At 49.8% G+C, this 26,667-nt stretch overlaps 1 protein-coding gene across 6 annotated transcripts in view; it reads left to right on the forward strand.

The window, feature by feature from the left end:
* The window catches only part of LOC105181075 (netrin receptor UNC5C), a 72,027-nt gene that overhangs the window by 21,783 nt on the left and 23,577 nt on the right, over positions 1-26,667 (forward strand). For all 6 annotated transcript variants that reach the window (XM_025302166.1, XM_025302170.1, XM_025302169.1 and 3 more), the window contains exon 2: positions 3,998-4,213. In XM_025302166.1, coding sequence (XP_025157951.1) covers positions 4,132-4,213 — 82 coding nt within the window. In that variant the 5' untranslated portion in view covers positions 3,998-4,131. The remainder of the gene's footprint in view (positions 1-3,997; positions 4,214-26,667) is intronic.

Raw genomic sequence — 26,667 nt, forward strand, 5'->3', positions numbered from 1 at the left:
CCATTCCAGCCGATTCCGCCGCTCCGTTCGCTCACGAGAGAGCCGCGCGCGCGGCGCGGCGCGGCGCTTACGGATGTAATCGAGCATCTAGCGAAAGACCTTGACGAACGACATTGATAAACGATCCCTCAGTCGTGTTTCAACTAACCGACTCGACGGGATCGTATAACAAGTCCGTACTAACAAGTCCCGCGTATGCGCGCACGCTAGAGGGCGCGCGTGTTCGCGATCGCGCGCGCACACGTCCCTCCGCGAATTTTCCCTCGCATGATATGCACGCATCGCGTGAATTTTAAGCATCTCACCGGGAATTCGAAGTTATCGAGCGACGCGCGCGCGCGCGAGAGTAACTCTCGCGTAACGAGCGCGGGTGTAGTGCTGTGCGTGCGCGGTGACGTTACTCGAACCCTTGAACGCTGCTGAAATATTTTTGTCACCTCCTACCACCGGGGGACGTCTGAATGTGCTCACCCATAATTTTTTTATTATTTCTTTCGCGTGTATATAAGCCACAAATCTTTGGTAGAAATTTGTAGCCGCGTGTAGGACAGTTTTAAAGCATGTACGATTTTTTTTTCTTTTTTTTTTTTTTTTAGAAGAACAGCATTATAACCTGTCACTGTGAAAACGGTTTTTCCACCCGTAATTTTTTATATATTTTTTTTTTACGGTGTACTCGAACTATAAATATTTGGGAAAAAATTTGCAGCCATGTGTAAGACAGTTTTAAATCGTGTACGATTTTTTAGAAGAAGAGTTACAACTTTCACCGTGACGAAACTTCTTTTATTTCAGCATAAATGGTCTAAGATATATTACAGATGAACAGAAAATACGATCGGGTGAATTTTCACCCGTCCTAGTATTTGAGCGTTAATTGAAAACGTAGATCCGTGTAGATGCGATAAAATATACGCTGACAAAAAAAGGAGAACTCTTGCTTGTGGCGTCGGGCAGAGAGAAGTGACATCGTTGCGAGAGCCCGGCTCTCGCACTGACTCGCGCGAGAGAGAAACTTTCGAAAATCGGTCGTTGGTACCTCGTATTTTATGTACCTGTTTGAACCGCGCCTCTCGTTTCCGGCTAGGCAGTAACTGTCATTTTCTGAAATATCTCGGGACGGCTAACGGTGCTCGAGAAAGAGAGAGAGAGAGAGAGAGAGAGAGAGAGAGAGAGATTTTTCCATCCTTTGATTGTATCACCGCAGTTGAAGTGGGCATTTTTTTTCAACGAGTCGAGCGAATCGAAAAACGTTCGTTTCGACGAGAAACGGCGCTCGTAACTCTGGCGAGAGCGAGCGAAACCCATTTTTCTCGATTCTCGGTTAATCGTGCGAAGCGACGGCGAAACTGTCGATATGCGATTCGTCAGCAGCGAGATAATGTTGGATCAATTTGCCAATGAAATCGACACGAATGGCGCAGAGAGGCACACCTAGGCGCGCAAAGGCGGACTGTCGGCCATTTTCGTGATATCGCCCCTCAGGGGGATGAAACCCTTTTTAGGAATTTCCTCTTTCGCTCAGAGAACCGACCAACGCGATCGCGATAGCGAACAGACGCGTTTCTGTCGACGCGAGCTCTCGATTGAACAAGAAGCAAGTTTGCCCGAGAGGGAAAGTACCATTACTTCCGTCCATTGCCAGATAATAAAAATTAAGAGAGCATTAAGCATCAATAATCAGCGATCGGATGTGAAATATACACGCCAAATTCTTTAACACACGAACAAAAATTAATGGCACTTTCGATTTTCGAATTCGACCCTGAGAACCAGAAATGCTTCTTCGACCAGAACGCATTTGATGACTCGTTCGTCATCGCGACGTTGATTCGATCAGGTTCTTCCAGCGCCGTAGCTCAAGGAGTCCGAAATTGTAGTATTTTCAAAAAATCTGCATTGACCGACGACATTTGCTTTCCTTCCAAATCGCTCGTAGCCTTAAGGCTGCAGAGTACTCCGAAATCTAAGCTGCCAACTTCGTCGTCGTCTGAATACTTCGAGACGACCGACGACACTCGGAAACTCTCTCGACTTCATTTAGGTCGCCAAATCCGCCACTCCGGTGTAAACACAATGCGAAACGCGCTCCTAAGCGCGTAACGAGCTCGACTTTAAGCGCGTCGGGATCTCGAGTGTTCGATTTAGCGGCACGCGACGATAATCCCGAGGAGCCGCATTTCCCGCAGACGAATCGCTCTTAATAATTAATTCTGACAGTTATCGAGCGGAGTCCTCCTCCTCCAGGCTGCCTCTGCTCCACCCCCGAGGGCGAAGAACAGCAGTTTCGCGTTCGAGGGAACGATCGAGCCACAGCGGGGCGGGGGGGGGGGGGAATTACGCTGCTTCCTCGCCCTTCGGCTTTCCTCTCGCGGCGTTTCCATCGCGGTGGCGCGACTGAAAATGAAGCGGCGGCGCCGCGCGAGGAAATTTCGCGTGCGGGAAAGTGTCTGCCGCCGTTGGAATATTTAAATGGCAAGGGCTCTGCCCCAGCCACGTCCCGTAAGTGGCACTCTCGACTTTCCTAACCGTCTTTTACGCTTTCCGGTAAAGAAACAACGCGGCGCGGCGCGGCGCGGCGCGGCGACCCGACGATAAACCCGTTTCACCTCGATACTTCCTCGGCCGGTTGCGTGCGAGAGGGAATTTCCATTCTGTGTAAACAGCGGCCTCCTCCGGGTGCAGCGCGCCGCCGAAGTAGGTTGCTTATCGTGTTTCTTGAAATCGGTAAAGCTGCTAAATCGTATATTCCGCTTCTCGTTCTTTATACACCGAGCGGCCGAGATTTACGATTACCGGCGCCGCGCACCGGGGCGCGATTACGCGTACCTGGCGCGTTCGCCGGAAATTATTATCTCGAGATAACCGAGACGAAACGCGGCGAGTGAATTCAAACGGACACCTCCGGGCCGTCGTCGTAGACGCGTCGTTCGCGCGGAGCTACGCCGATTATTTGTAACCGCGCTCGAGTCCTCCTGCTTCCTATCGTTGGTTGACCCTTGAATTGAGACGGGTGAGAATTCACCCGGTGATGTTTCTTATCCTCCTGTTAGGATTTATAAGGCTCATAAAGCATTCTCAGACCAATTATGCTCGAATAAAACAAGTTTTTTTTTAACGCAGTGAGAGGTTATTATTTTTCCTTCGGAAAATTGTACGTGACACTTAAAACTGTTTTACACATCGCTACAAATTTTTGCCAGATATTTATATAATTCGTGTACACGCAAAAAGATGAAGAAAAAAGAATTATGAATGAAAATTCACTGGCAATAGGAAGTATAACAGAAACGTCCTAACATTCAAGGATCGATCGCAGCCTGCTAACCGCCATCTTAACACGTTGCAAATGTCGCATATAGTTGGGACATTCTATCCGACATTGAAGCGATCAATGAATAATACTTTTATGTTTCACATTAAATCATAATGTCCTAATTATTTAATTATTACTTACGTGAAGTCAAAATTTGTCGACTTTGAGACGATAGACCTAAAGACGGCGACTAAAACCATTTTATTTCATCCAAATAAAACTAGACATAAACGAAAATACACAAGATTTTCGTCTAAAACCTATAAAGAAACAAAATATCGAGATGCTGAGTAAATATAATTTATATAATGATAAGTTATACAATATACGCGGATGATGCTCCGTTTGGACCATCTGCATTGGTTTAAGGACTCGCCACTTGGAGTTTTTATTCTTCAACTTCACGACCCCAAAGTACATTTCAAATTGTTGTCGAAGAAACTCTTGCATTCCTTCAATTCTCCTTTCAACTCGGCCATGTTGCGAAAACCTCTGAATACCCAATTTCAGAGAGAAACGTCAAAGTACAACGGGGGGGGATATCGCAACACGCAGCATTTCCGCCAGTCAACGGGGGTTAAAGACGTCGATTCGCGTCACGTGCCGAGGAGCGCGCGAAACACGTCATCGTGTTACCTCACACGCCATTAACCGAAAGCTCGCTTTGCGTTTGTGTTGCAGGTGCGAGCTGCTATCAAGCCGACGAGCGGCCTGCTGCGGCGAGTGACGCGGCGTGCTGCGGCGTTTAAAACCCGGCGAGCCCGACGATACGAGAGATGAACGAATGACCGGGCCGACGCGGTGATCCATACGCGATGAGGCCGAAATCGTGCTCGCCGTTTCTGCTCTTCTGCGTGCTCCTGCCCGGAGTGGTGCGACCCTTCACGTCCGGCGAGGGTGAGTAGAGGAACGCCATTTCCGCCGTTACACGAGGAGCGAGCGAGCGAGCGAGCGAGAGAGAGAGAGAGAGAGCAGGAGTCGCAAGCCCGCGCGTCCGCGCTGGGCAAGAGAAGGAGAAAGAGAGGAGGAGGGCGGGGGGAGATCGTTAAGTCCGCCATTGAACTCGGTGTGCCGAGCCTATAATGACCTCTCAACCGGCGCTCATCTCCGCGGATTCGAGGAGCTGCCTCGGAGCATCCTCGCTCGAGGTGCTCGCGCCGCTCGAGTGCCACTTTACGCGAGTTCCGTGCTCGGACGCGAGAGCTCGTCGCGGCTCGGTCCGTTTGCTCGCGCGAGCGCGAGCGCGAGAGAGAGAGAGAGAGAGAGAGATTACTGTTAGTTAAGTTGCAAATTACCTCGTGTCGTTACGTCGTTGATGGAACGATCGTCGAGCGCGCGTTATTAGTTTGCCCGAGGCGCACGCTCTCGGGCGCGCTCTCGTCGAGGCGTCTCTCTTTCTTCCTCGCGTTTCGCCCTGCCGTTTCGCGAAAGCACGAGCGCCGAGGTCTCTCCTAATGAAATCCGCGGGAAAGGCTCGCGTCACGGTGAGCAGCGCGTTTGCTGGTGCGCGTCGCGAGACGACCAGCGGCCGACGAGCTCTCTCGTCGGCTCGTCGGCAGGTCGTGATGCGCCTCGTGACTCGAGGATTCCGCTAACGATCGCGAGCTCCGAAACGGTGGACGGAGGCGCCCGCGCGTCTCCGGCGACGCGGTTGCAGGGAAGAGGGTATCGCGCGCGCTTGGGAAGACGCGGGGAAGAGAGCGAGGCACGGAGAGAGAGAGAGAGAGAGAGAGAGAGAGAGAGAGAAAAGCTGCTAATTATACGGCGAGGCAGCCTGACTGATTAGTCGTCGGCATAAGCGAGCGGTTACATTACAGCGAGCCGTTTTCGATGATGGATTACACTCCCCCGGAGCTACTTTCGAGAACGACCTCCTGGACTACGTATAGACCACCGACGGCATCCCCGTGCGCTCTTTCTTTCCATCTTCCGCTCTCCCTTTCTCTCTCTCTCTCTATCTCTCTCGGAGGGATACGCGCGTCTCTCTCGCTCGGCCGCGCGGCTAACTAATTAGCGCTCCCGACGCGTCCCCGTCATCGTCGCCTCGCGCTAACGACTGATCCCCGCGTCCGTCGGCGCGACGACGGCGACGGCGATGATGCATCCGGCTGGTGAGCGAAGCATAAAAAGAACGGCGCGACGATCAATCTCCGGACGAAAGTATCGCGCGGTCGCGCGGGAGAGCGGCCGATTACGTCCTGCAGAACAAACACGACCGACCGATCCATCCTGCGCGCGCGCTCTTCTTCGTCCTGCTCCTCCTCCTCCTCCTCTTCGGCGTCTCCCTGCTCGCGCATTGTTAGCATTCCGTGCCGAGCGTGTAACCGCTCATCTTCCCGGCTCGTCCTCCCCTCGTTCGTTAACGCTCGCGTAATTGTTTCCCCGCTAAACGAACAGTCGCGGCGGGAGAGGGAGAGGGGCGGGGCGGATGAGGGGGAGGGGGCGGGAAAAAAACACGGATGTGTATGATTTCACGGCGGGACGAAACGAGAATACAATTATAACCTGTTAACCGTCCGCCAGATCTAACTATATAATCACGGCGCCGCGCGCCACGCCGTGCCACGGCGAGAGATCTCGTCCTTATTATCCTGCGCGTCCGCGGGAACGAACGACGCCGCGGCTCGACAAACATTCGCCGTCCGCCGTTCGCCGCGGCGTACGTGCCGCACAATAGAAATCGCAACATAACGCTCGCGCGTATACTTTTCCTCCCGGCCATTTTTCTCGCGGTGTCCCGCCCGGATAAATAATTCCTTATCCGGCGCGCATCCTTACGAAGGAGGCCACGCCGGGGCGCCTCGCGGTATTCCCCGCACGGTCGCCGATCCAGCGGGGGAAGCCGCGAGAAATCATATCTCATGCACACATCGCTGTACACGTGCTTTCTCCTCTCCCCTCCTCCCCCCCCCTCCCCCGCCCGTGCCGCTATCTTCCTCCCCCGGGCCGAGTGTGCTTTCCATTTCTCACGCACGTCCCACGGATAAGTAACAATTATCCTCGCACAACAGGCACGTCGCGCGTTCCCTCGCGAGACAATACGTGCGCGCGTGCGCGCACGCGCTGTGTACACGGAATCGCCGCAACGTGCAATCCCGGTGAGCGACGAGCCCGTATGTGTGTGTGTGTGTGTGTGTGTGTGTATGTGTGTGTGTGTGTCTCGTTCGGTCGTCGCGTTCGCCGACGCGACGCGACGCAGCGTTTTCTCCGAAGGCACACGGCGGCCGCGCTCGCTCCGTCTCCGAGATACGCGGCGCGTAATGACACGTCACCGGGCGCGACCTTTCAGGCGTATGAAAAGAGATTGCGATCTGCGTCACCCCCGCGAGAGCGGTCGCGTGTAACGCGCAGATAATTGCCGCTCTCGTTGTTATCGTTGCGCTCGCTCGCTCGCGCGCGCGGCAAGCTGTAATGTCGCGTACACATGTCGCCCATGTATTACAAGCGCGCGCGCGCGCGCGCGCGTGTGTGTGTGTGTGTGTGTGTGTGTGTGTGTGTGTGTGTGTACGTGGCCACATCGACCTACCGATAAATAACAATTACGGCCTCTGACCTCGTAATCATTCCAGCGGGATTTGCCCGCCGCGCCGCATGGCGCCTATCGCGCTCAGCGGCGCGGCGGTCCGGCCCTCTTAGACTCGCGACTCTCCCCCCGCCCTCTCTATCCGAGACGAGTAATCGTCGTCCGCGTCGTCAGCGTCGTGCTCGTCGTCGCCATCGGACAGGAAGCGGCGAACAAACGGCCGTTGCTTCGTTCCTTCGGCCGGCCATTCTCTCGTATGTGCGGCTCGCCGTATTACACGCACGCATGCGCACATGCACGCACGCACGCTCGCACGCACGCACTCGCTCGCTCGCTCACGCGGCCGTGAATAATTACCCCGACGATTTATCGCGACGTGATATCGCGTCATAATTTCGCTGTCTTGAGCGGCCTCGCCGCCGCCGCCGCCGCCGCCGCCGCCGCCGTGGCGAGAAAAATATCAGCCGCGTTAATAATTAACGGGCCGGCCGAAGCGCGAGGAGGGTCCGAGCTGACTCCCCTCCCCGCGTTCTCACGTTTCGACCGCGCCGCTAAAGCCGCATACACACACACACGCGGCGGCCGATTAGCGATTTTCTACGTTTCGCGACGCGCCGATTCGGCGCCATTTTTTAGCCGCGGAGCTCGCGCGGGCGTCCTTCGTTCGCGGCGCTTCGCCCTCCTCGCGCGCGCGCGCGCGTCTATGAAATTTATGAAAGCGATAGCGCGCGAGCAATTTATGCCCCGCGACGCGGGATTACGCGGGGAAATTGATCGTCGATTCGCTCGCGCGCGCGCCTCTCTCGGCTTGCCTCGTGTGATTTATGCCGAAGCTTAATAAGTGTGCGAGGCGCGCACACGGCGGCGCGTACGCGCGCCCGCGGTGACGTTGATCAGCGTTCTTATGTAATTCCGCTGAGAATAACCTCGGCGCAGCCTTCGCTGCACCCGCGAGAGGCGAGAGCGCGTCTCGCGGAATATCGTCGCGGCTGTGTGTACAGGGTGTCCTGAGAGTTCTTCACGCCGGTAAACGGAGGCTGCTGCCCTCTCCGGATGTATAGCCTTCGCAGCCTCGATCGATATATCGGGTGAGTGCAAAGTTGCGACGAAAGAGTGAGGCTCGACTTTGCCGATGATGATTTACTCGCATTCTACCAGGCAAGAGCCATTGCTCTCTCTCTCTCTCTCTCTCTCTCTAGCATCTTTGATGTAATATACATCTATGTGTACCTGCGAGCGCTGCCATAAAAGTGGACCAGTCCTTGAGGATCCCATCGGAACTTTTGCATTCGCCCGATATATAAGTCAAGATCCTTCTTGGAAGAAAGATGTGACTTACTTCTTAGGATTTCCTCTCTCTTTCTCTCTCTCTCTTGCTCTCTCCGGCAGCAGCGAGTATCAGTCGAGAGAATGAAAGCAAAGTGTAGAAAAGAGAGCGCGTCTCTCTCCGTAGGTTTATTCCTTTTCGAAGAACTTTTCTTGCGCAAGTTCTCTTCCCCTCCTTCCGCCGAGTCTCAGCTGTAATTTCGTTTCCTCCCGAGTTTCGAGAGCGCGTTAGTTCTTCGAGGAAGAACAGACCTGAACGGTCGATCAATTCAGCTGATGTTCACCGTTTTTCGGGAGCATTTTTCTCCGGAACTGGAGGCCATCTTTCAGCACCAATCGCGTCGGCAAGATCCGTCCTCTCGCACGCATTCGCACTCATAACGTTCGATTAATTCCCGAATCACACCCGACTCCCTTCCTCAGTTTCGCCCGCGAGGAATTTCCGGACACCCTGTACATGTATATGTAACGAGAATCTCGCGACTCGGCGGTGAGGTATTATTCGCTGCCGCGGAAGCCCCCCTCCCTTTCTCTATCTCCCTCCGGAGGAGTCCCGAATGGTCTCGAATATCTGGAAAGTCTCCCGATCGTTTCAAAAAGTCCCTCCGATCGTCGCGACGTTGTTCACCCTGAATAGAAAAATGAATAGGGCTCTGGTAAGGGCCTGATTATTTTTCCCTAACATTAATCAGGCCCTAGTAGGAATAGAAAAACAAGGGCCCTACAAGATGTGTAACAAATGGTTTTACGAGTCCTATAAGGCAATATTACGAGGGCCTTATAAGGAAATATTTTTATTATTGCTTGAGTAAAAATATTCGTTCTTTTCGTTCCAAGAACAGAAGAAATTTAGACTGTAATTTCTTTATTTCTTTATGACTTTGTTAGTATACAACAAGAATTTTTTATTTTAAAAATATAGCATACTTTACAATAAAATATAGCATTCCTTACGCATAAAAATCCTGCTACTGTTTTCATTAAAGTTTGCTGCGTTTCAAAACAAAGGCAGTACCAGAAAAACCCCTGGAAGAGACCAACGAATGTGGCAACCAATAAAAATAATAAAATTTGCTTTCAATTGCGGCATAATTAAAAAAGAGCTCTTTGAAGGAACCAGATAGAGCGTACTTACCAAAACAATACTAAACTATGACAATTTTCTACAAGCAAAACTTGATCTTGTATATCTAAAGCATCCTTAAGAGATCCTTCTAAGGCCCAGATCAGTTTTCCGTATTAAAGCGTATTATTTAAGCATAAAATCTAAGGCATGCCTAATAAATCCTTCCAAGGCCCTTCTCAGTCTTCTCTATCGAAGCCTTATTTATTAAATCAACCTCGTCCCTAAAAACCCCCTCTAAGATCCTTCTCAGCTTTCCCTGTCAAAGCCTTATTTCGTCTGAGACATCCCTGAGAAAATCTGAGACATCCCTGAAAGGTCCACCTCGGACCGGACTGATGCGCCAATAATGAAACATCCCTTTCTCGGGCATCCTACTCTCAGCCCTATCGGGGCCTTACGCCCTCATGATGGCCCTAACAATTCTTTCCTCGGAACATGCATTCGCGATGCCGGTCCCGCGGGTTCGTTTACGTGCGCCACGTTGCGCGGCAACACCTCCGAAAGCGCGCGATCGCCGGGTCGGGTCGGGTCGGGTCGGGTCGCGTCGCCTTTCGTTTCGTCCTGCCTCGACGCGAGAGAGCTCCCTTAATCGCCGCGCTACAAATTATAATACGAGCCACGACGAATTCGTGCGCCGGCAATAACGCCGGCAACACGACGTTTCTAATCATACCTCGCGAGACGATCGCGCTATAAATCCTCGGCCGTTATATCATCGCTTTCACGATCAGATTCGTTATCCTCGATCACGCAGCGCCCGCGCCAGGCGCTTACGCCCGGCAGAGGATAATAGAAGCGCTGCTCGCGGAGAAGCGGCAGAGGGCGGGGGGTGGGAATCCGCTACTCACGCCCCGGCGCGCAAGCATCACCCTCTCGGCCCCGATAAGTATCATAAGTAAATCGCGATTACCGTTCGCGATATAACCGCCGATCGGGCTACGTGCATACGTGGCGGCGACGGCGGCGGCGGCGGGGCCGGTGGGGGCGGGTGAGTGACGCGGTGAGAGCCGAGAGATCTGCTCTCTCGCGAAAGCGCCACGGGCAAAAATGCAAAAGCCGCGCGAACGCCGGTTGGTTGGTCGCTCGCTCGCTCGTACAATTACCCGGTTGGTTCCGCCAGACGGTCCCGTCTTGCCGGACTCGGAAAGAGCGGTTACGAGGAGGCACGGGTTACGGAGGCAGCAGGGGAGAAAAACGAGAAAGGGAGAGAGAGAGAGAGAGGGGCGGGGGCAAAGGGGGAAAGAAGAAACGAAAAAGAGGAGCGCGAGCGGCGATCGGGAATGAGGATGAGGACCAGAGAGGAACATAGCGAGATTGGCTGCGGAGGGGCGGAGGGACGAGGAGGGCAGCGCACAGTCTCTTTAATATCTCTCGTGGTCTCTCATCGGCACTCGCGTTGCCGACCGATGAGTCGCGCGCGCGCGCGCTCCTCTCTCGCTCTCTCGACGAAAGGTCAGGTCAGCTTTAATTATCGTAAATCAAACGAGCGGCCGCGCCGCCGCCGCCGCGGAGGAAGCCCGGACTTGCGCAAGCACGATTATTGTTGAAATCGGGGAGAGTGCCGGCGAGTACAGGAGGGCCACGATTCGGTGGGGGAGGAGGGGGGGGGGTAGCCGCGAATACGCGAGGGACCCGGGCATCGTGAAATAAATCGACCGATCGGATTACACTCGGCGGAGAATCGTGCTCCCGTCGGAACGACCGCTATTTTTGCGCGGGGATCGCGGCAAAATCGTTTCCACGATTATCCTCGATTAATTGCGGAGTTACAAAGGACCGCGAGTCGCCGGCGAGAGAGGCGTGCATTGGGCACGCGGAGAGCCATCTTCTCATCCGGTCTCAAGCTTGAGTCGGCTTGCATTCGTGGACGCGGTGGCTTTTCAACTAACCTGAGCGCGACAGCGCTCTGTGACCTTACCCTCCCCCCCCTCCCCCCCCCAAGAAAGTAATTTCAGAACTCAGCGAAATCATTTAAATTTTAAAGGATTTTATTCTTGTATATATGGGCCTCAAGAGGATGATTCCTCTAAGATTAAGAAAAAAATATTACAAACACATTATTCTTAAAGTCAGAGGGATTATATATGTTGCATGTAAAATGCAAATCTTATTGATTTTGATATAAATTCCCTCCTACACAGATCACTTAATCTTTCTTTGAGATGATTATTATTTATTTCTACCGTGCTTCATTCTTACTGGTTATACCGGTTAATTTGAACAAATGATCACAATGTATAGCGAAAAGTAATATAAATATATAGATGTACTTCGGTCTCCAGGTTCTACAATAAGTTGACACGAATGAAATAAGATCATCATAACGAACAAATTTCCAATCAGTTTTGTTATGGACTTCTTAGCTACAAAGACGTTCATCATAACCAATTGTATGAAACATAATTAAAAGGAAGAATATGTTATTCAACTTTTTGCGATGGATTATAAACTGTATTTGACCAAATATCGGTAAATTATCTTTCGTTATGTGTTGCAGCAACGCACATACCGTCTTTTAAAAACGTTCCACGATACTCTGATCCATGAACATATGATTATTTTTTCGTTCATGTCTGGAGGTAGAGCATGACTGAACAAAAGAAGCCGGCACTCAAGTCAACATATTCCTCCTGATATAAGAGGAAAATTAATCGATACAAGAGGAAATCCTCTCGAAATGAGAGGAGAACAATTGGAATAATATCTAATAAATTGTAAAGGAATGATTCGCTTTAATCGCTTCAGCGAAGGAGGAATCCTTTTTCTGTAAAAGGCTTCGCTTAAAATATGAGACTTAAAATATGAGAATGGGATAAATCGCTTTACAAATAGAATACTTTTTCCCGGTAAATTGAAAAAGACTGCGGTAACGGACGCGCAGAAAACTATTCGCTTGATGTAACTGAATTTCAATCACTACAACACCGGAAGCTTCTTCAGGGTCGACTGAAAATTTCGCTGCGACGCAAGAGAAGGTTTCCGTTGCCTCAGAAATATATCCGGTCGGTTGAACCGAGCATTAATGTTGTGTCAGAGGTACAAGTTTCGTTTCTCACACGGATAAATGGAACGTTTTTCTGTATACGTAAATGGAGGGGGAAAACACTTGCGCGGCCGGCCTGAAAATCGCATCACTGGCGGCGTCGTCCGACTTCTCCAAACGAGTCTGTTCGCTCGCGGTAACTGAGATTTCATCTCTCTCTGAATGTGCGATGTAATTCCACGCCTTCTACGAGAGCAGCCGAACGCTCTGCTGCGGCAACTATGTACTTCCGAGACGGAAAATTTCAGTTGCTTCACTCGAGAGCAGTCGTTGACGCGAGTGTGGCTCTTCGGTTCGCGAAACAGGATTTTACCGTTACTGCGAGCAAAACTCGTGGCGATCGAAAATTTGCCTACTACGGAATACTTTTCTGCGCGCAGCTGCGTAGAGTCGCACGAGTAAAAAAAAGGAAGAAAAGCCACGGGAAAACGACGGGAGTCTTTGCGGCGGCGGTCGAGAATGGACGCGCGGAAATTTGGCGGAAATTTTGCCCCCCTTAAACCAAGTGGATATGCCGGAGAAATTCAATCAGAACTTCGCCGGCAACGGAAAGTTCTCGAAGTACGCGTGTGCGGAAAATTTGTCGCCGCGTCGGTCTAACGAAAAATTTACGTCACCGTGCAACGTAAGATGCAGACACGGCGTATTCGCTCCGCAGGTGCAATTAAAAAAATTGCACCTCCGTCACTATCGTCGGGCTCGGCGTGACGGTTTCGGCGGAATCGAGGCGGCTCGATTTGTGAAAGTCATCTCGCTCGGACGCGTCGCGTCTTTTATCTCGCGGCGGCCGGAGACGGAAATTGTAGATCGTTACGCCGGGGATCGCATTACGGCGCAACGGGCAATAATACGCCAATGGGCCCGCTAATATCGCACGTCGAGCGAGCGAGCGAGCGAGAGAGAGAGAGAGAGAGAGAGAGCGCGCTAATTTCGCATTCGGTCTTTAACGGCACGACCGCCACAAAGGATCCGTGCATGCGGGGGGTGGGGGAGACACGTATCGGCGTGACGCATACACGATTCGCGGGGCCGCTGTGTTATCGATACACCCTCGAAGAAGCCACCGCGGGTGGTAACACGCGAGCGAGTCGTATCTGATTCTGTTATCCGCTTAATTACACGCCTTAACGTAGCGGCGACGCCGCCGCGCCGCGCCGCGCCGCGCCGCAATCGAGTCGTGTAATACGCATCATCACCCTCAATTTTCCACTCTTTGCGCCACTCTCGCCCCACGCGCTCGTGCATTTTCGACCTCTTTAATTCATTTAGCTGCCGCGGCCGTCGACAACGCACGTACGCATGCACGCGTGTGCGTGCGTTGCGCTCCGAGCTGTATTCGATTACTCGTCGCAAAAATCGCGCGCCGTTGGTTCTGCGCGCGATTTATCCCGCGACGACGTCGTCGTCGTCGTCGTCGTCGTCGTCGTCGCGGAAAATCGTGCGGAAAACGCGCCGCGTTCCGACGAGGAGCCGTGATTGAGCGCGCGACTTTTGCCGCGGACTCGCGGACGGGCGTTGATCGAATTGAATCGCGGTTGTAATAATTAGCAACTATAATAACCGACGATGAAAATTCAGCAGTCGTGTAATCGCGAGTAATTCAATCGACTGACGACTGATTTATTATTAATCGGCGAAATATCAGCGAAGTCAAAATAATCGATTGAGAGAATTACTGTCGGATAATCAAGAGAGTTCGTGCCGTTTTAAGATCAACAGAGACGAATAAGAAATTTCGATGACAATTAATTTCTACAAGTATTATACTCCGGTAAATTATCCGTTAAATAAGTACTTTTGTTCAAGCATGCGTAACCGCACTTTTAATTGCGCGCATGTGCAATTTGACAATGAGAAAACGCAAAAACGGCACGAACTTTACTTGATATACAGGGTGAAAAGATGGGAACCTTGAAAAATATCGAGAAATGTAAGTTTTTCTCCTACAATATTGCCTTAGACGGCCTTTACTCTACAAGATATTCCATATTTTATATTAAAAAGTGTCATGACAAACTTTAAAATATCTCAGAAAATTCTTGACCAAAGAAAGCTTTGTTACGGTGTGCTGAAAACATCTCAACGAGGGCTGCAAGAATATCTGATAAAAGTTTGGGATTATATTTAAAAAATTCCACCTGACCTTGTTCCGACCTTGGTGACGTCATCCAAGGTCAAACCGATGAGATCAGTAAATAGATCTTTTTAAACCCTTTATAACTTGTATCCGAGACATTTTTCTGTAAAATTTATATTTTTCAAGATTTCTCGATGTTTCCATACTTTTCCCTCACTGTGTATATAATCGTCGGTTTATCCGATGTTACTTTCGACTGTACCAGTGCAAGCATTTTAACCAAATTAAAACATGTCATCATAACCTGAAAGTAGCGTTGAACATTCGCTCGATTGAAACTTTGATAAAATGCTCATCTGAACCATTACGTTTGACCGGCCAAGTGCCATCGCTGCTCTCGGATCGCGAAATTGTTTTCAACCCTGTGAAAAATCGAAGGAAAATTTCAGTCAGAGCTAATGCTCGACATTGCTCTCAGACTGTTGCCAGAATGTTCCAATTTAGTAAACAATTCTAGCCAAAAGTTTCAATCGACCGATGCCAAACGCTGCTTTCAGACTCCGAGGATTTCTTAGCTGAAAAGCTGCGGTCAAGTATCACCCCGAGCTAACTTTTCTTGTTATTGTTTGTAGCAAAGTTTAGAGAATTGGTCTGTTTTTTTTTACAACGTTTTTTTCACAATATTGTTTGTCAGTGCGAATAAATAAAAGGAAGTATCTCAAGGCTCTTTCAAAGTACAGCGAAATCCCTACGATGGCCAACTTGAGCTCGCACACGTGCCTTTATTGTTACAACAAAACCTTCCAACACCTGTCGAGTTCACATTCAAAACACAGTGCGATGTGTCTTAAAAATTTGTTTTCGCGATAACAAGCATCGCAGAGATTTGATCGCGCTATAAAATTTTGCTTATTGACATATGCAATTTTAATACTCTTCATATATTAGTCATCTCAATTTTATGTACACCGAACGGTGTTTACCCGTGGAGCGTCAAATAAATAAATAAATAAATAAGTAAATAAATAAATGAATAAATAAATAAAATTAGTATTGTCAGCGATTACGTTTTTTTAACAAGAGTCGCCCATAGCAGCCTCTGAGGGTTAATTCGGCCGCAGTTGCGACGGGCGAAAACAATCGCAGCGAATTAACAGCGAGCTCTCTCGGCTGTCAGCCTGCGAAATCCCGTCGCGCGGCGCGGCCGGCGCGTGTCGGTGTGCGTGCGCGGCGCTTTCACACGCTCGCTCGAGAAGCGACGCACGTGCTACGAGCGAGCGAGCGAGCGAGCGAGCGTTCCCCTCCGCCTCGGATTAAGTTGTGCAGAGTGCCGATCCGGATCAGTCGGAATACTTTAATCCGTCCCCACGATGTCATCTCGTCGATGCGATCTCGCCGGGAATATCGCGCAGGGGAATCCTCACGAGATCTCCGATCTCGGGAGGTTCCCTCTTAGGCCGTGGCCGATCTCCCGTGCGCGATATCGATCGATAAAGAAGCACACACACTGCGCGCTCGGTCGTCGTCGTCGTCGTGTCTCTCGTTAAACGGAATGACGACTCAAGCGAGCCGGGGCCGAGGAGCGCGCGCTGAGCTTGACTCGCATTATTATTTGGGCCCCGGAGGTCGTGATCCGTGAACGAGCCGGAGGAATACAATGGCGAGCCGACCTGTGGCGCACAAGGCGCCGTCCTATTGTGACACCACGGCGACCCAGTGCCATGTCCGCGACATCCCCCGGCCGGAAACGAGCCTCTTGAGCGTCCACGGACGGCCGTGGAAGCGTTAATTCAACGCGATTGTCGGCCGGATTGTCGACTGTCGGGAGGGCCATTCGAAATCTTCGCCGCGGCACCTGGCGACGTTTACTTTGCGCGACGCGACTTTTTCATCGATCCGGATCTCGGGGCCGCTTTTCGCTCGGGGGCTTCCCCCTCCCCCCCCCCCGCCGCCGCCGCGCAGATGCGCCCGTTCGAGAGAAGGCGAAGAGGCGACTTCTGCGGACATTCTCCCTGCGACAGCCTCGGTGTTGCTGTCGTCGTCGTCGTCGTCGTCGTCGTCGTCGAAGCACGCTCGACAAGTTTCGAAAATGCGCGTATGAACGTACACCCTGAGCATAACATTGTTAGGGCCATCCTCGTGAAGCTCGTAAGGCTCCGATAAGGCTGAAAGTGGGACGCCCTGAAAAGAGATGTCTCATTATTTACCACATCAGGCCCTGAGATGGATCTTTTAGATGGATATCTTAGATTTTATGAAATAAGATTCTGATTTGAGGGATTTGATTTGGTGAGAACCTAAGAAGGATCTTTCAAGGAAGCTTTAGATATACAAAATTAAGTCTTGCCTTATAAGGACCCGTTAACCCTTTCACCGTTAGTGGGAAGTATACTTCCCACTTTTCCGTGATTCAATTTTGCGTTGTAAAACACAGAATTTTGAGGAACTAATCGGGGATTTGAGTTTTCCAGATAACTGAATAGTTGTTCAACATACTCCAGTAGGTTTTTATATTCCAATTATTCATTTGTGATTATTTATAACAAGTCAAAGTTGAAAAAAATGCTTTTTTTTTGCTTAAGGAATTGCTTGAGGAAAAATCGATTCCTCGGAGAGTATTGAATGTGGAGGTCTGAAATTTTCACCAAATATTTTTCTGCTGTTGTACAAAAACATATATTTTTTTCAGTATCTTTTTGCGGGTTAGATTTTTTTTTTATAAACAAATATTTCTACAAAAAGGGCCGAAATTTGATTTTTCTGCACGTTTTAGCTCTATTTTCCCTGTTTTTTTTTTCATTCTGTATCTCCATCTCTTATCCATACTATCAATATTATTTTACTCAAAAGATTCGTAATCCCGCGTTTCGAAAAACCCACATATCATCAATAATAATCGGAATTTTTATCAATTTCGTACATTATGGCCGCCATATTGAACCCGCCATTTTGAATTTTGCAAATCTGACTTCAGATTCGTAATCAGCGGCCCGAAAAACCCCATACACTATCAATAATAATTGGAATTTTCATTAATCTTGTACATCATGACCGCTATATTGAGTCCGCCATTTTGAATTTTGCAAATCCGACCTTTCGTCGAGATTCGTAATCAGCGACCCAAGAAACGTAGGACCACCAAATATTTCAATAATTTTCTCAAGGCAAGTTAATTCAGCAGCGAAGCAGGGTTAAATCATTTGTTACCTTGTATCTTGTCACAGCCCTTATCTCTTTCTATCCCTACTAGAGTCCAATTAATGTCAGAGAGAAATAATCAGATGAAATCCCGTTCCCTCCAGCGAAATTCCCGGCCCTCGAGGAGCGAATTTGTCTATTTGATCTTTTATCCGTAAGAAGCAGAAACCCCGTTTCCGCCGACTGAGAGGCGCCGACTCTTCGGCTCGTTCATTATCACGCGAATTCAAGCGAGCTTTCTCTCTCCGCCCACATCGCCGCTCCTGTCGATCCGGATATCTCTTTCCGCTGTCTACAACTCGCTGTCTCGCGCGCTCGCACGGAGATCGGGAAATGTGCAATCCGTTGGGTCAATGTTGCCGCGGCCACGGAACGACGAGCGACGGCGGCGACGGCGGCGACGGCGGGTGGTAGTTTCGACGTTGTTCAGCTCGCCGGTAAAATAACAAGGCACGTGACGCGAGAAACAAGGAATCCCTTGTCTCTTCCTTGACCCGACCCCCTCGCCCCCTCGGCGCAGTCCTCGCCGCGTCTCGTTGCGTCTCGTGGACGAGCGCGCGGCGTGTTATACCTGTCGCGCGTTTCGGCTGCGTGGCTCTCCGAGAGACCGAGAGAGAGAGAGAGAGAGAGAGAGAGCGAGCGAGCGAGCGAGAGAGAGCGAGAAGCTCTCGACGCTCCTCTGCCTCTCTCGGTTGCCGTTGCAGGTACCTTTGTTAATTAAGAGGCGTCATGTGTGGTCTCTCACCCCGGCGCACCGTGAAACCGTACACGGATGCGGCACACGGGGCTCGTTTCCCCCCGTCCCCCCCCCCCGCGCGATACGTGGTCAGCCCGCACAGTAGCCACGTGGGGTTCCCGGAGCGGCTCGTGTACAGGGTGTCCCAGCTTTTACCGAACCGAGCGACACCTCGGGTGATTCTTCCGCCCCCTCCCCTTCTCCTCGTAATTTGACTCTCAGAATTTCTTCGAGCCCGGCTCGTCGTGATGGCGCTCGAGTCGCCCCGGTTCGACTTTTCGGTATTTTGCGCATCTTAACCCTCCTGGAATTTCGTCCCGTCGCGAATTCTGTTTCGATCTTATGACTACTTGTTCGCACAATTGTTCGGTCAATAACGACAATATTGTTGTAAAACAGATGAGTTCTCTCCCGTGTGCTTTGCTACAAGTACAAGGGAAGAAAATTGATATTTGTTCCGAGGAGTTAATATTCTCCTGCAGTTTTTTTTTATATCTGCGGGACGGAATGACATTTTTGTTGCAACTTAGATATTTTTTTTTTTTTTGCAGTTTGAGAGCAGTATTCGGGCATTGAGCGACTGAAATCTCCGTAAAACTTTTCGGCAAACTGTTGCATAAGAAATGCTCGGAATCTATAATCGATTGAAAGTATAGTTTGAGTGGACATTTTTTTAACCAAAGTTTGAATCAATTAATATCCAGCGCTGCTCTCAGATTACGGATATTTTTTCCATGTCCTACAGTTTGCGATAACTGTGCAGCCGCGATCGGAAATGAATTTGTCCTTCGTATCGAGCGAATTCCCCACTCTGAGTCGCCGAGTAAATGTTTCCGTTTCGAAATTGAGGATGGATCTGCAAGTGCGTCACTGTCAACAACAATCCACTCTGATCGGCGTTCACTCTTGTGTCTTCAACGAAGGATCCCTTCAGAGTTTGAGTCCCCCCGTTTCTCGTCAGAGTGGCGATATTTTGATCACCACGTCGGCCGTACTTTCCGCTCGTCTCGAGCTGGATTCTACCGCGAGAAATTTAGAAAGCGCCCGATTAGCAACAGTTTCCCTCAGACCGTATGGAAATGCAAATGAAACGTTCGCTCTTGTGGTTCCGGGTGCCGGTGCTTCCGCCATGGAAATCCGAGGGGATTTTCACTCGCTTTCGGCGAGAATTCACCGCGACAAGTTCAAAGAGCGCACAAACTCAAACGGTCCGCGAGAGTGCTCTGCGTAAAAAAAAGAAGAAAAAAAAAAGAAAATCATGAAAGAAACAAAATCACCCAACTTGCAATATCCTGAGGATCCTGAAGTAACCTGTCTACCTGACTACCGATTGCATAAAAATACCGCCCGTAACACGAATGTCGGATGATCTCGGACGGAAACTCGCGGCGAGAGGACTCGAGGAAACGACAATCCGGGGATGTTCGATTATCACTGTGAAAATCGATTTTGCATCGATCCAGATTGATTTACTAATAGAGAAATATCAAACCGAAAAGATGAATCGACGTGGGAAAGATCGTTAGATGTTCCTCCAAATCCACAGACATCTATCTATTGTTGCTCGGTGCGCAAAGTATCTCGCAAATTTTATCGACGATAATTTTCAAACTTCACTTTATCGGATCAAGGAAGTATTTCGCATGACTCGTAAGCTACATTTCCACTTCTTCCGTCCATTTCCGTGTATTTTTTACTGATGACATTTCTCACTTATATGAGTCTAACGTACGAGGTGGTCGATCAAAAAGTAACGAGAATTTTTAATTTTCTCGGAAAGTATTTATTTAATCTTCGATGTTTATCCCATCTCCTTCAAAGTAATCCTCCTGTGGGGATTATACACTTATGCCAATTTGAGTGTCCTTTTGAGTTTGGGAAACAGGAAAAAGTCACAGGGGGCCATGTCTGGAGAATAAAGTGGTTGCGTTGCATCACAACGGTGTTGTGTTTCGCCAAGAACCGTTGGATAAGCAAAGCGATATGCGTTGTCGTGGTGCAAAATCGCTTTGCATGAACCGTATGAAATTCCTATTTCTTCGGCAGCCTCTCTAAAGGTGACTCTTCTATTAGCAAGCACAATCTCTCTTTAACTTCTTCCACGTTTTCATCACTGATGGATGTGCTAGGACACTTAGACCTCGCGTCGTCTTCGATGTCTACTCGGCCTTCCTGAAAGCGTTTGTACTATTCATAAACTCGTGGTTGTGACACAGTATCGTCGACGAAAGCCTTCTTTAACCCTCCATTGCCCTCGTTTAAAAAAACGAATTTTAGTTTTCTCGTATTAAGAAAATTGTATCAACATAATTCAGAAAATAACTATACAGATATAATCTAAATGGTTACAAGTAAAAAGTCAGAAAGTTTCAGAGTCAACTTTTATGCCACATCTAAGTAATTAAAAAAAAAGAAATGTAAACTAAGCGTTTGCCTCATACGAGGGCAATGGAGGGTTAACATTTTGAACGCTTCGCTGCGCTTAATTCCGTTTTGAACACAAAATTTCAGACAAACTCTCTGATCCGACATTTCGCCACACAAAAAATCGCCAAACACCCTGAAGTACACGTCTTGCTCATTCGCTCGCCAAACGCAAACTAAGCGTCGCAGCTGCCTGAAAATTGACACGTGCGTCAATTCACTGATAGCGCCACCGACGCATAAAAAGAAAAAGAATCAACTAAATAGACAAGATACAGCGCGCGCAATTTCAAAATTTTCGTTACTTTCTAATCAAACCTCGTAAGTCAATAGCCAAGCGCCGTATGCATTACTGAAGTTGCGCTACCTTGGAATAATGCATGAAGTTAGCCGGAAGCCAGCAATACCTCAAAGCCAGTAATACTCTATTAAAAACGACAGCAAGTCTTCTTATTTGATCGGAACGCGAAAACTGTCAGCGCTGTTTCGGGACGCAGCCCATGGACATTTCCATTTTCGGCGGCCATTTTCTGAAAAATCGATTCGAAATCGACCGTTCGTGCCGTATAGAGATATGGGCTTGGTCAAAAAAACAGTATCGTCTTCGATTTAATCGATTGTCAAAAAAATCGTTTTTGCATAATCGATATTTTCCTAAAAATATCGATAATAATCGATGTTTCCCTAGTTTATTTCAAATTAATGTGAAGAGTTATATGTTGCAACAATAAATCAATATATTATTAAAACCTTAAAGACCCTTTTACAATGGCTGCGAGCATAAGCTTATATAAGAATGAGGCTATAAGCGTAAGCTACGAGAAACAAACCAATCAAAGTCGGTTGTTCTCATAATATAATAGTCGACTGTTGTCGGTGTATTTTTTACTGTTTCCTGTTTACAGCTTTATTTTTGCAGCTACTGTAGCTCACGGGCCTTAATAGCAGCGAACAAAATCCCTAGTGATTTAAAATTTAGTAACAAATCTAGTAAAATATAATCGACGAAAAAAATAATCGATCTAGGGAATAATCGGCCCCAAAAATCTGCTAATCGATTTTTCAACAGGATAAAAATTCATGCTTGTTTCATCGATCGATATTTGCCTATCAGTGCCGCAGTTGGCCCCGCGAAACTCAGGACACCCGGTACGTGCACGCGCGCATATGTAGGTCTGCGACGCCTGCGACGTGTATCTAACGGAGACACAACTAACTAGCTCGCTCGCCGCGGCTAACGAGAGGACTCATGGCGACTCGCCGACGATACGAGACTACCGGATACGACGTTTCCATCCGGGTCCTATCGTCCATCCGATCGCGCCGAATTATCGGAAACCGATGACAATTCTCCGATCGGGCGGTCACAGAGAGAGAGAGAGAGAGAGAGGGAGGGAGAGAGAAAGAGCATGTCGCGTGACGCCGGGCGATTAGACCGCGCGCGCGCGCGCGCGGTGCGTCGCCGTTGTCGCGCCATTTTTCCCCGATACCGCACACGTCGCATTACCCGACACCGTCGTCGCCGTCGCCGTCGCCGGCGGATTAGCTCGACGCTCTCGCGGGAAGCGGCGCTTCCGGGATTCCCGCGACCGCCGCGCCGCGGCGCGAGCGCGAGCGAGCACGCATACGAAGAGTGAGTAATGACGTGCGACGCTCTCTCCGTGGTCATCGAATATTCATTGCGGCCAGGATACCACGGGGTCGCGCGGAATAATTATCCGGCGCGGCCGGCGGCGCGGAGGAACTTTTCCCGCCGCGCCGACTCGGCTGCGCTACGCCGCGCCGTCGCGTGACCCGCCTCAATTAAGTCGTCCGCTTCGTGCTCGCTTCGTTCTCCCTCGTGCTCTTGTTTTCGGCCGTTTAAAGACCGCGGCCGCTCGAGAGTTACGGCGGCGGCGGCGGCGGCGAGCCTCCGGCTCGATGCGAGAGGGCGGGAGGGGGAGGGGAGAGGGAAGCAGGGAGACGGAAGGAACTAACCGTGTCACTGTGGAAACTATTAAAAATACACGCGATTCTCCGCGCGAATCGTGCGGAGAACTACGTCGGCGAGGAGCGTCGTTCGATCGGCCGGCGAAAGAGCCCGGAATCGAATCGCGTTCTCCAGCGGACGATTCGATCCCGCTGAATTATTATCCCGGGGGAATCCCGATGAAAAGCCCATTCCGCCTCGCTCCACTTCCGCGCCGGCACGTCGCGTGACGTCGGCCGATTAAATCCGCGTCTTGTTATCGCGTGCACTCTTTTCCATCGCGCGCGTATTCGACGCGCGCCTCGCAGAGAGAGAGAGAGAGACAGAGAGAGAGAGACCGGCCGCGTGCCGCCTCCTGCTGCAAATAGATCACGGCTACAAATTACACAGCGTCCGCGATCCGCCGGACGAACGGCCGTAAAACGCGCTGCAATTATGAAGCCCGCAACGTCGAACCCAAACTGCCGTTCCAATCGAGTCTGCCAGTTGCCGGTTGCTCCGAAATCGGTTGCGGAAACTTTGCCTCTAGTTGCGAGGTCGGTCGGTAGGCCTTAGACCAACTTGAATAGGTTCCGTGATTGATCAGCTGATCACGCTCGGACGTTCGCAGTCATGTACCGCCTACAAACTTGGTATCAGCTGGACAGATTTTTTCTTACTTGCTTTATCACTTGCTGTCTCGATAATTGAGCCGGCTGATCGATCGACGGAACCCTTATAACCCTTATACCCTTAGAACCAAGAGCAAAGTCTCCAGAATCGATCTCGGGACGCATCTTTGATGCGCCGAAGGCGGTCCTTTGATTCCCTGCAAGCACGTGTGACCACGAAGACGACGACCTGGTGCGCGTCGACACGCGGAAACATCTCGACTCGTCTCAGACCAGACGAGCTGCCGACGAGGACTCGGTGACGAGAGGCGATGTCTCTCAGTTGCAGCGAGTCGCAACTGGAGATTAATGAGAGCAATTGACCGAGCAAAAAGCTGCTACGCACAGAAGGAAGATCAGTCGAATGATGAACGTCCTTATCGGACGTTAGTAAGCTGTGAAACGTTGTCGTTGCTTTGTTCAAATTCTACAGGCAGAACTCCGATCAGCACGTACCGATTCACTCGCGGCGTTGCGTTGACTCCAACGTCGCATTTGAGTCTTCACATGAACGTCCGATGAGAGTCAACGCGACGATGGGCGCGTTTCGCAGCGCGAAACCGAATTCCTGCTTGTCGCTATCGAGTTTGTCTCCGGTCACGCGAATTCCACCAATTCCTTTTCTCCTACGCGAGACTTTGCGTCCCCACAAACTAGTCCTCCCTTCGGGCGACAGGGAGGTCAATCATGCTGACGGGGTTGCTCTTTCCGCGTGTATGAATACCCCGGCGTATCGCGTGCGCTTGGTTTCAGTGCGATTTCACGGGGACTCGAAGACCGCTTGAATCCTCGCGGCAGCGTGACGGTTGGGCGCGGAATTGTTGCCTCTTCAGAGCCGAGTCTGAAGCCAAAGAAGCCGCAAGGTTGCCCTCAGCGCTAATTAGAGCCTCCCCCCGTGACACGCCCCGTCCAGGTATTCAGAGGTCGACGACGACAACGATGACGTTTCCCCGACGCACGCACACGCACACACACACACACACACGCACACGAGATACGCCATCCTGCGACAAAATCCTGCGGGTGATTGCAACGGAGAAGCCGCGCGCGCACACACACACACACACGCTCGCACGACGGTTAACGAACTAGCCGCATGCATCCAAAACGGCTAACGAGAATTCGTATGGATGAATTCGCCATCAGGCGAAAGCGGCTAGAATGATTCCGATGGTTCCTATCGGCCATCCGATCTGCTCGAATTATCGGAAACCGATGGAAATCCTATTTTACTCGCGTCTCGCGCTCGCGTACGAGTGCGTTGCGCGTTACCGAATTCCGGCTGCGACGCCACGTCGCCGTTGCGTCCCATTCAGCCCTTGGCAATTCCCAACCCCCCATTGTAGCATCGCGAGTCCCACCCTTTCTCTCCGCCCGACTCGACCTCCCGCCGAGAGCGACGCGCCGCGTACTTTTGAACGCGCTCGTTTGATCCTGCCGGACGAGCGTCCGATGTGAAATTGAAGGACTCATCGATACAAGGATATCCGAGCGCAGCATCCCCCCTCTCTCTCTCTCTCTCTCTCTCTCTCTCCGGCAGTAATTAGCGGCGAGGGAAAGTTACGACATTCTGAGCTCGTTTCCGCGGCTTCGCAGCAGCAGCGTCTTTGAGAGGTTTCGCTGCGTTGGTTCGTCGCAAGTCGCCGATATGTCGCAGCCAAAGTACCGCGACTTTCGCTTCAGCGCGAGTTTTCGCTGCACCTTCTTGCCCGAGTCGGCGGCCGAGTGCAAATTTTCATCCCACTTTCGACCGCGATGCTCCACCGCACGCTGACTCTAGCAGGCTTCGTGCTCTACCTACCCCTGCGGAACTCACAAGTGGCGACCCCTACGTGTTCTCTGCCAGTCGAAGGCACTAAGAAAAATATAATATCGTATAAATCTATATGAAATTAAATATAAATCTAGGATAGGCCCGAAATAGACGGGTATAGGGGACAGAGATGGTCAATTGCTATATAATTTTGTTAATAAATTTGGGTCTGCCACCCAATATTTTACTGTTGTAAACGAAGGAGCAGCTCCGCTTTGATACTGGTTGGAGTGAGGCCTTTCAAATGAAAGTATCGCATCACATAACGATGACGAATTTTTTCCATGTTTACAAATTCACTGAGAGCGTTCACTATTGACGGCTGCCGAACAAATACTGAACAACGTAGCGTCGTCAAACTTCAAACTTAAGCTTTATAAGGTTGGTACTTTCTCCCATAGCCATTCTTTCTCAAACAACAACCGCCGTCTATACGTCAGGTCAGGTACTTCTGGGACTACCCTCGTATATGCTAGGCGCCACAGCGCTGATCGGTCAGTTGTGAGTTGAATGTACCACGAGTAAATGTGTCCCTTCTTGATGCATGACGCTAAACGCTATTATTGCGAGTAAATAAATACTTTATGTTTCTATTAACCTCCTAAATGTGTGTTTCACACGTCGGAAAAATACCTTGCGAATACGATTTATTTTGAGCTACAACATTAGACCTGGGCTTAAACGACTAAATAACGTCGTATTTGGGTAAACCACCAAATTCGTCACCGAGACTGCGTTTCGCGCGGGATACGCATCTTTACGCGAACTCTCCAAACGGGATAGATGGTTCACTCTTATCAGGGTTAGATGGGCGGCCTACTCAAGAAATAGCAAACAATGGACATCGGGTCGACGTTTTTTAGATACTTTAGATGTATAAAAGACGTCGATCCGATATCTGTTCGACTGTCATTTTCCACCATCGTGGGTACCTAATATTAAAAACTTCAGTACATTTGAAACGGCTTCTTCTGTTTCCATTAAAGATGCCGAATAGATTTCTTCCTTTAATAAACAATCTTTTCCCGCAAGACCTTTTTCTATGTTGCCACTTTTCAACCTTCTCTCCAATGCTGTCCTTGGTTTCTATAAGAAACTTGTGGAAACGTTTTATCTTATTAATAATTAATAAAAGGGTTAATAAAAAGGTTATTAATTAATGAAAGGATGTAAAATACTAAAAAAATTAACAAAGGTAAACAAATGTCTACATTAATATAGTGATGCCCAACTATCCTTTCACGTATGACCACCTACCCCCGCCCCCCTCACGGAATATTTTTAATATTTCGTTGTTACCGCCGTCCCATGAATTTTTTTCACGAAAACTCTTCTGTACCTTAAACATTATCCTCTACTGAGTGTGTTAATATGTGGTAACGGATGTATTATTTCTAATTAAAAAAACTATGCCCATCTATTTATATCCCGGACCTACCCTATATATAAACTACATGTTCCATTCA

The sequence above is a fragment of the Harpegnathos saltator genome, unplaced genomic scaffold (assembly GCF_003227715.2).
Source record: "Harpegnathos saltator strain DR-91 unplaced genomic scaffold, Hsal_v8.6 scaffold47, whole genome shotgun sequence".
Classification (NCBI taxonomy): domain Eukaryota; kingdom Metazoa; phylum Arthropoda; class Insecta; order Hymenoptera; family Formicidae; genus Harpegnathos; species Harpegnathos saltator.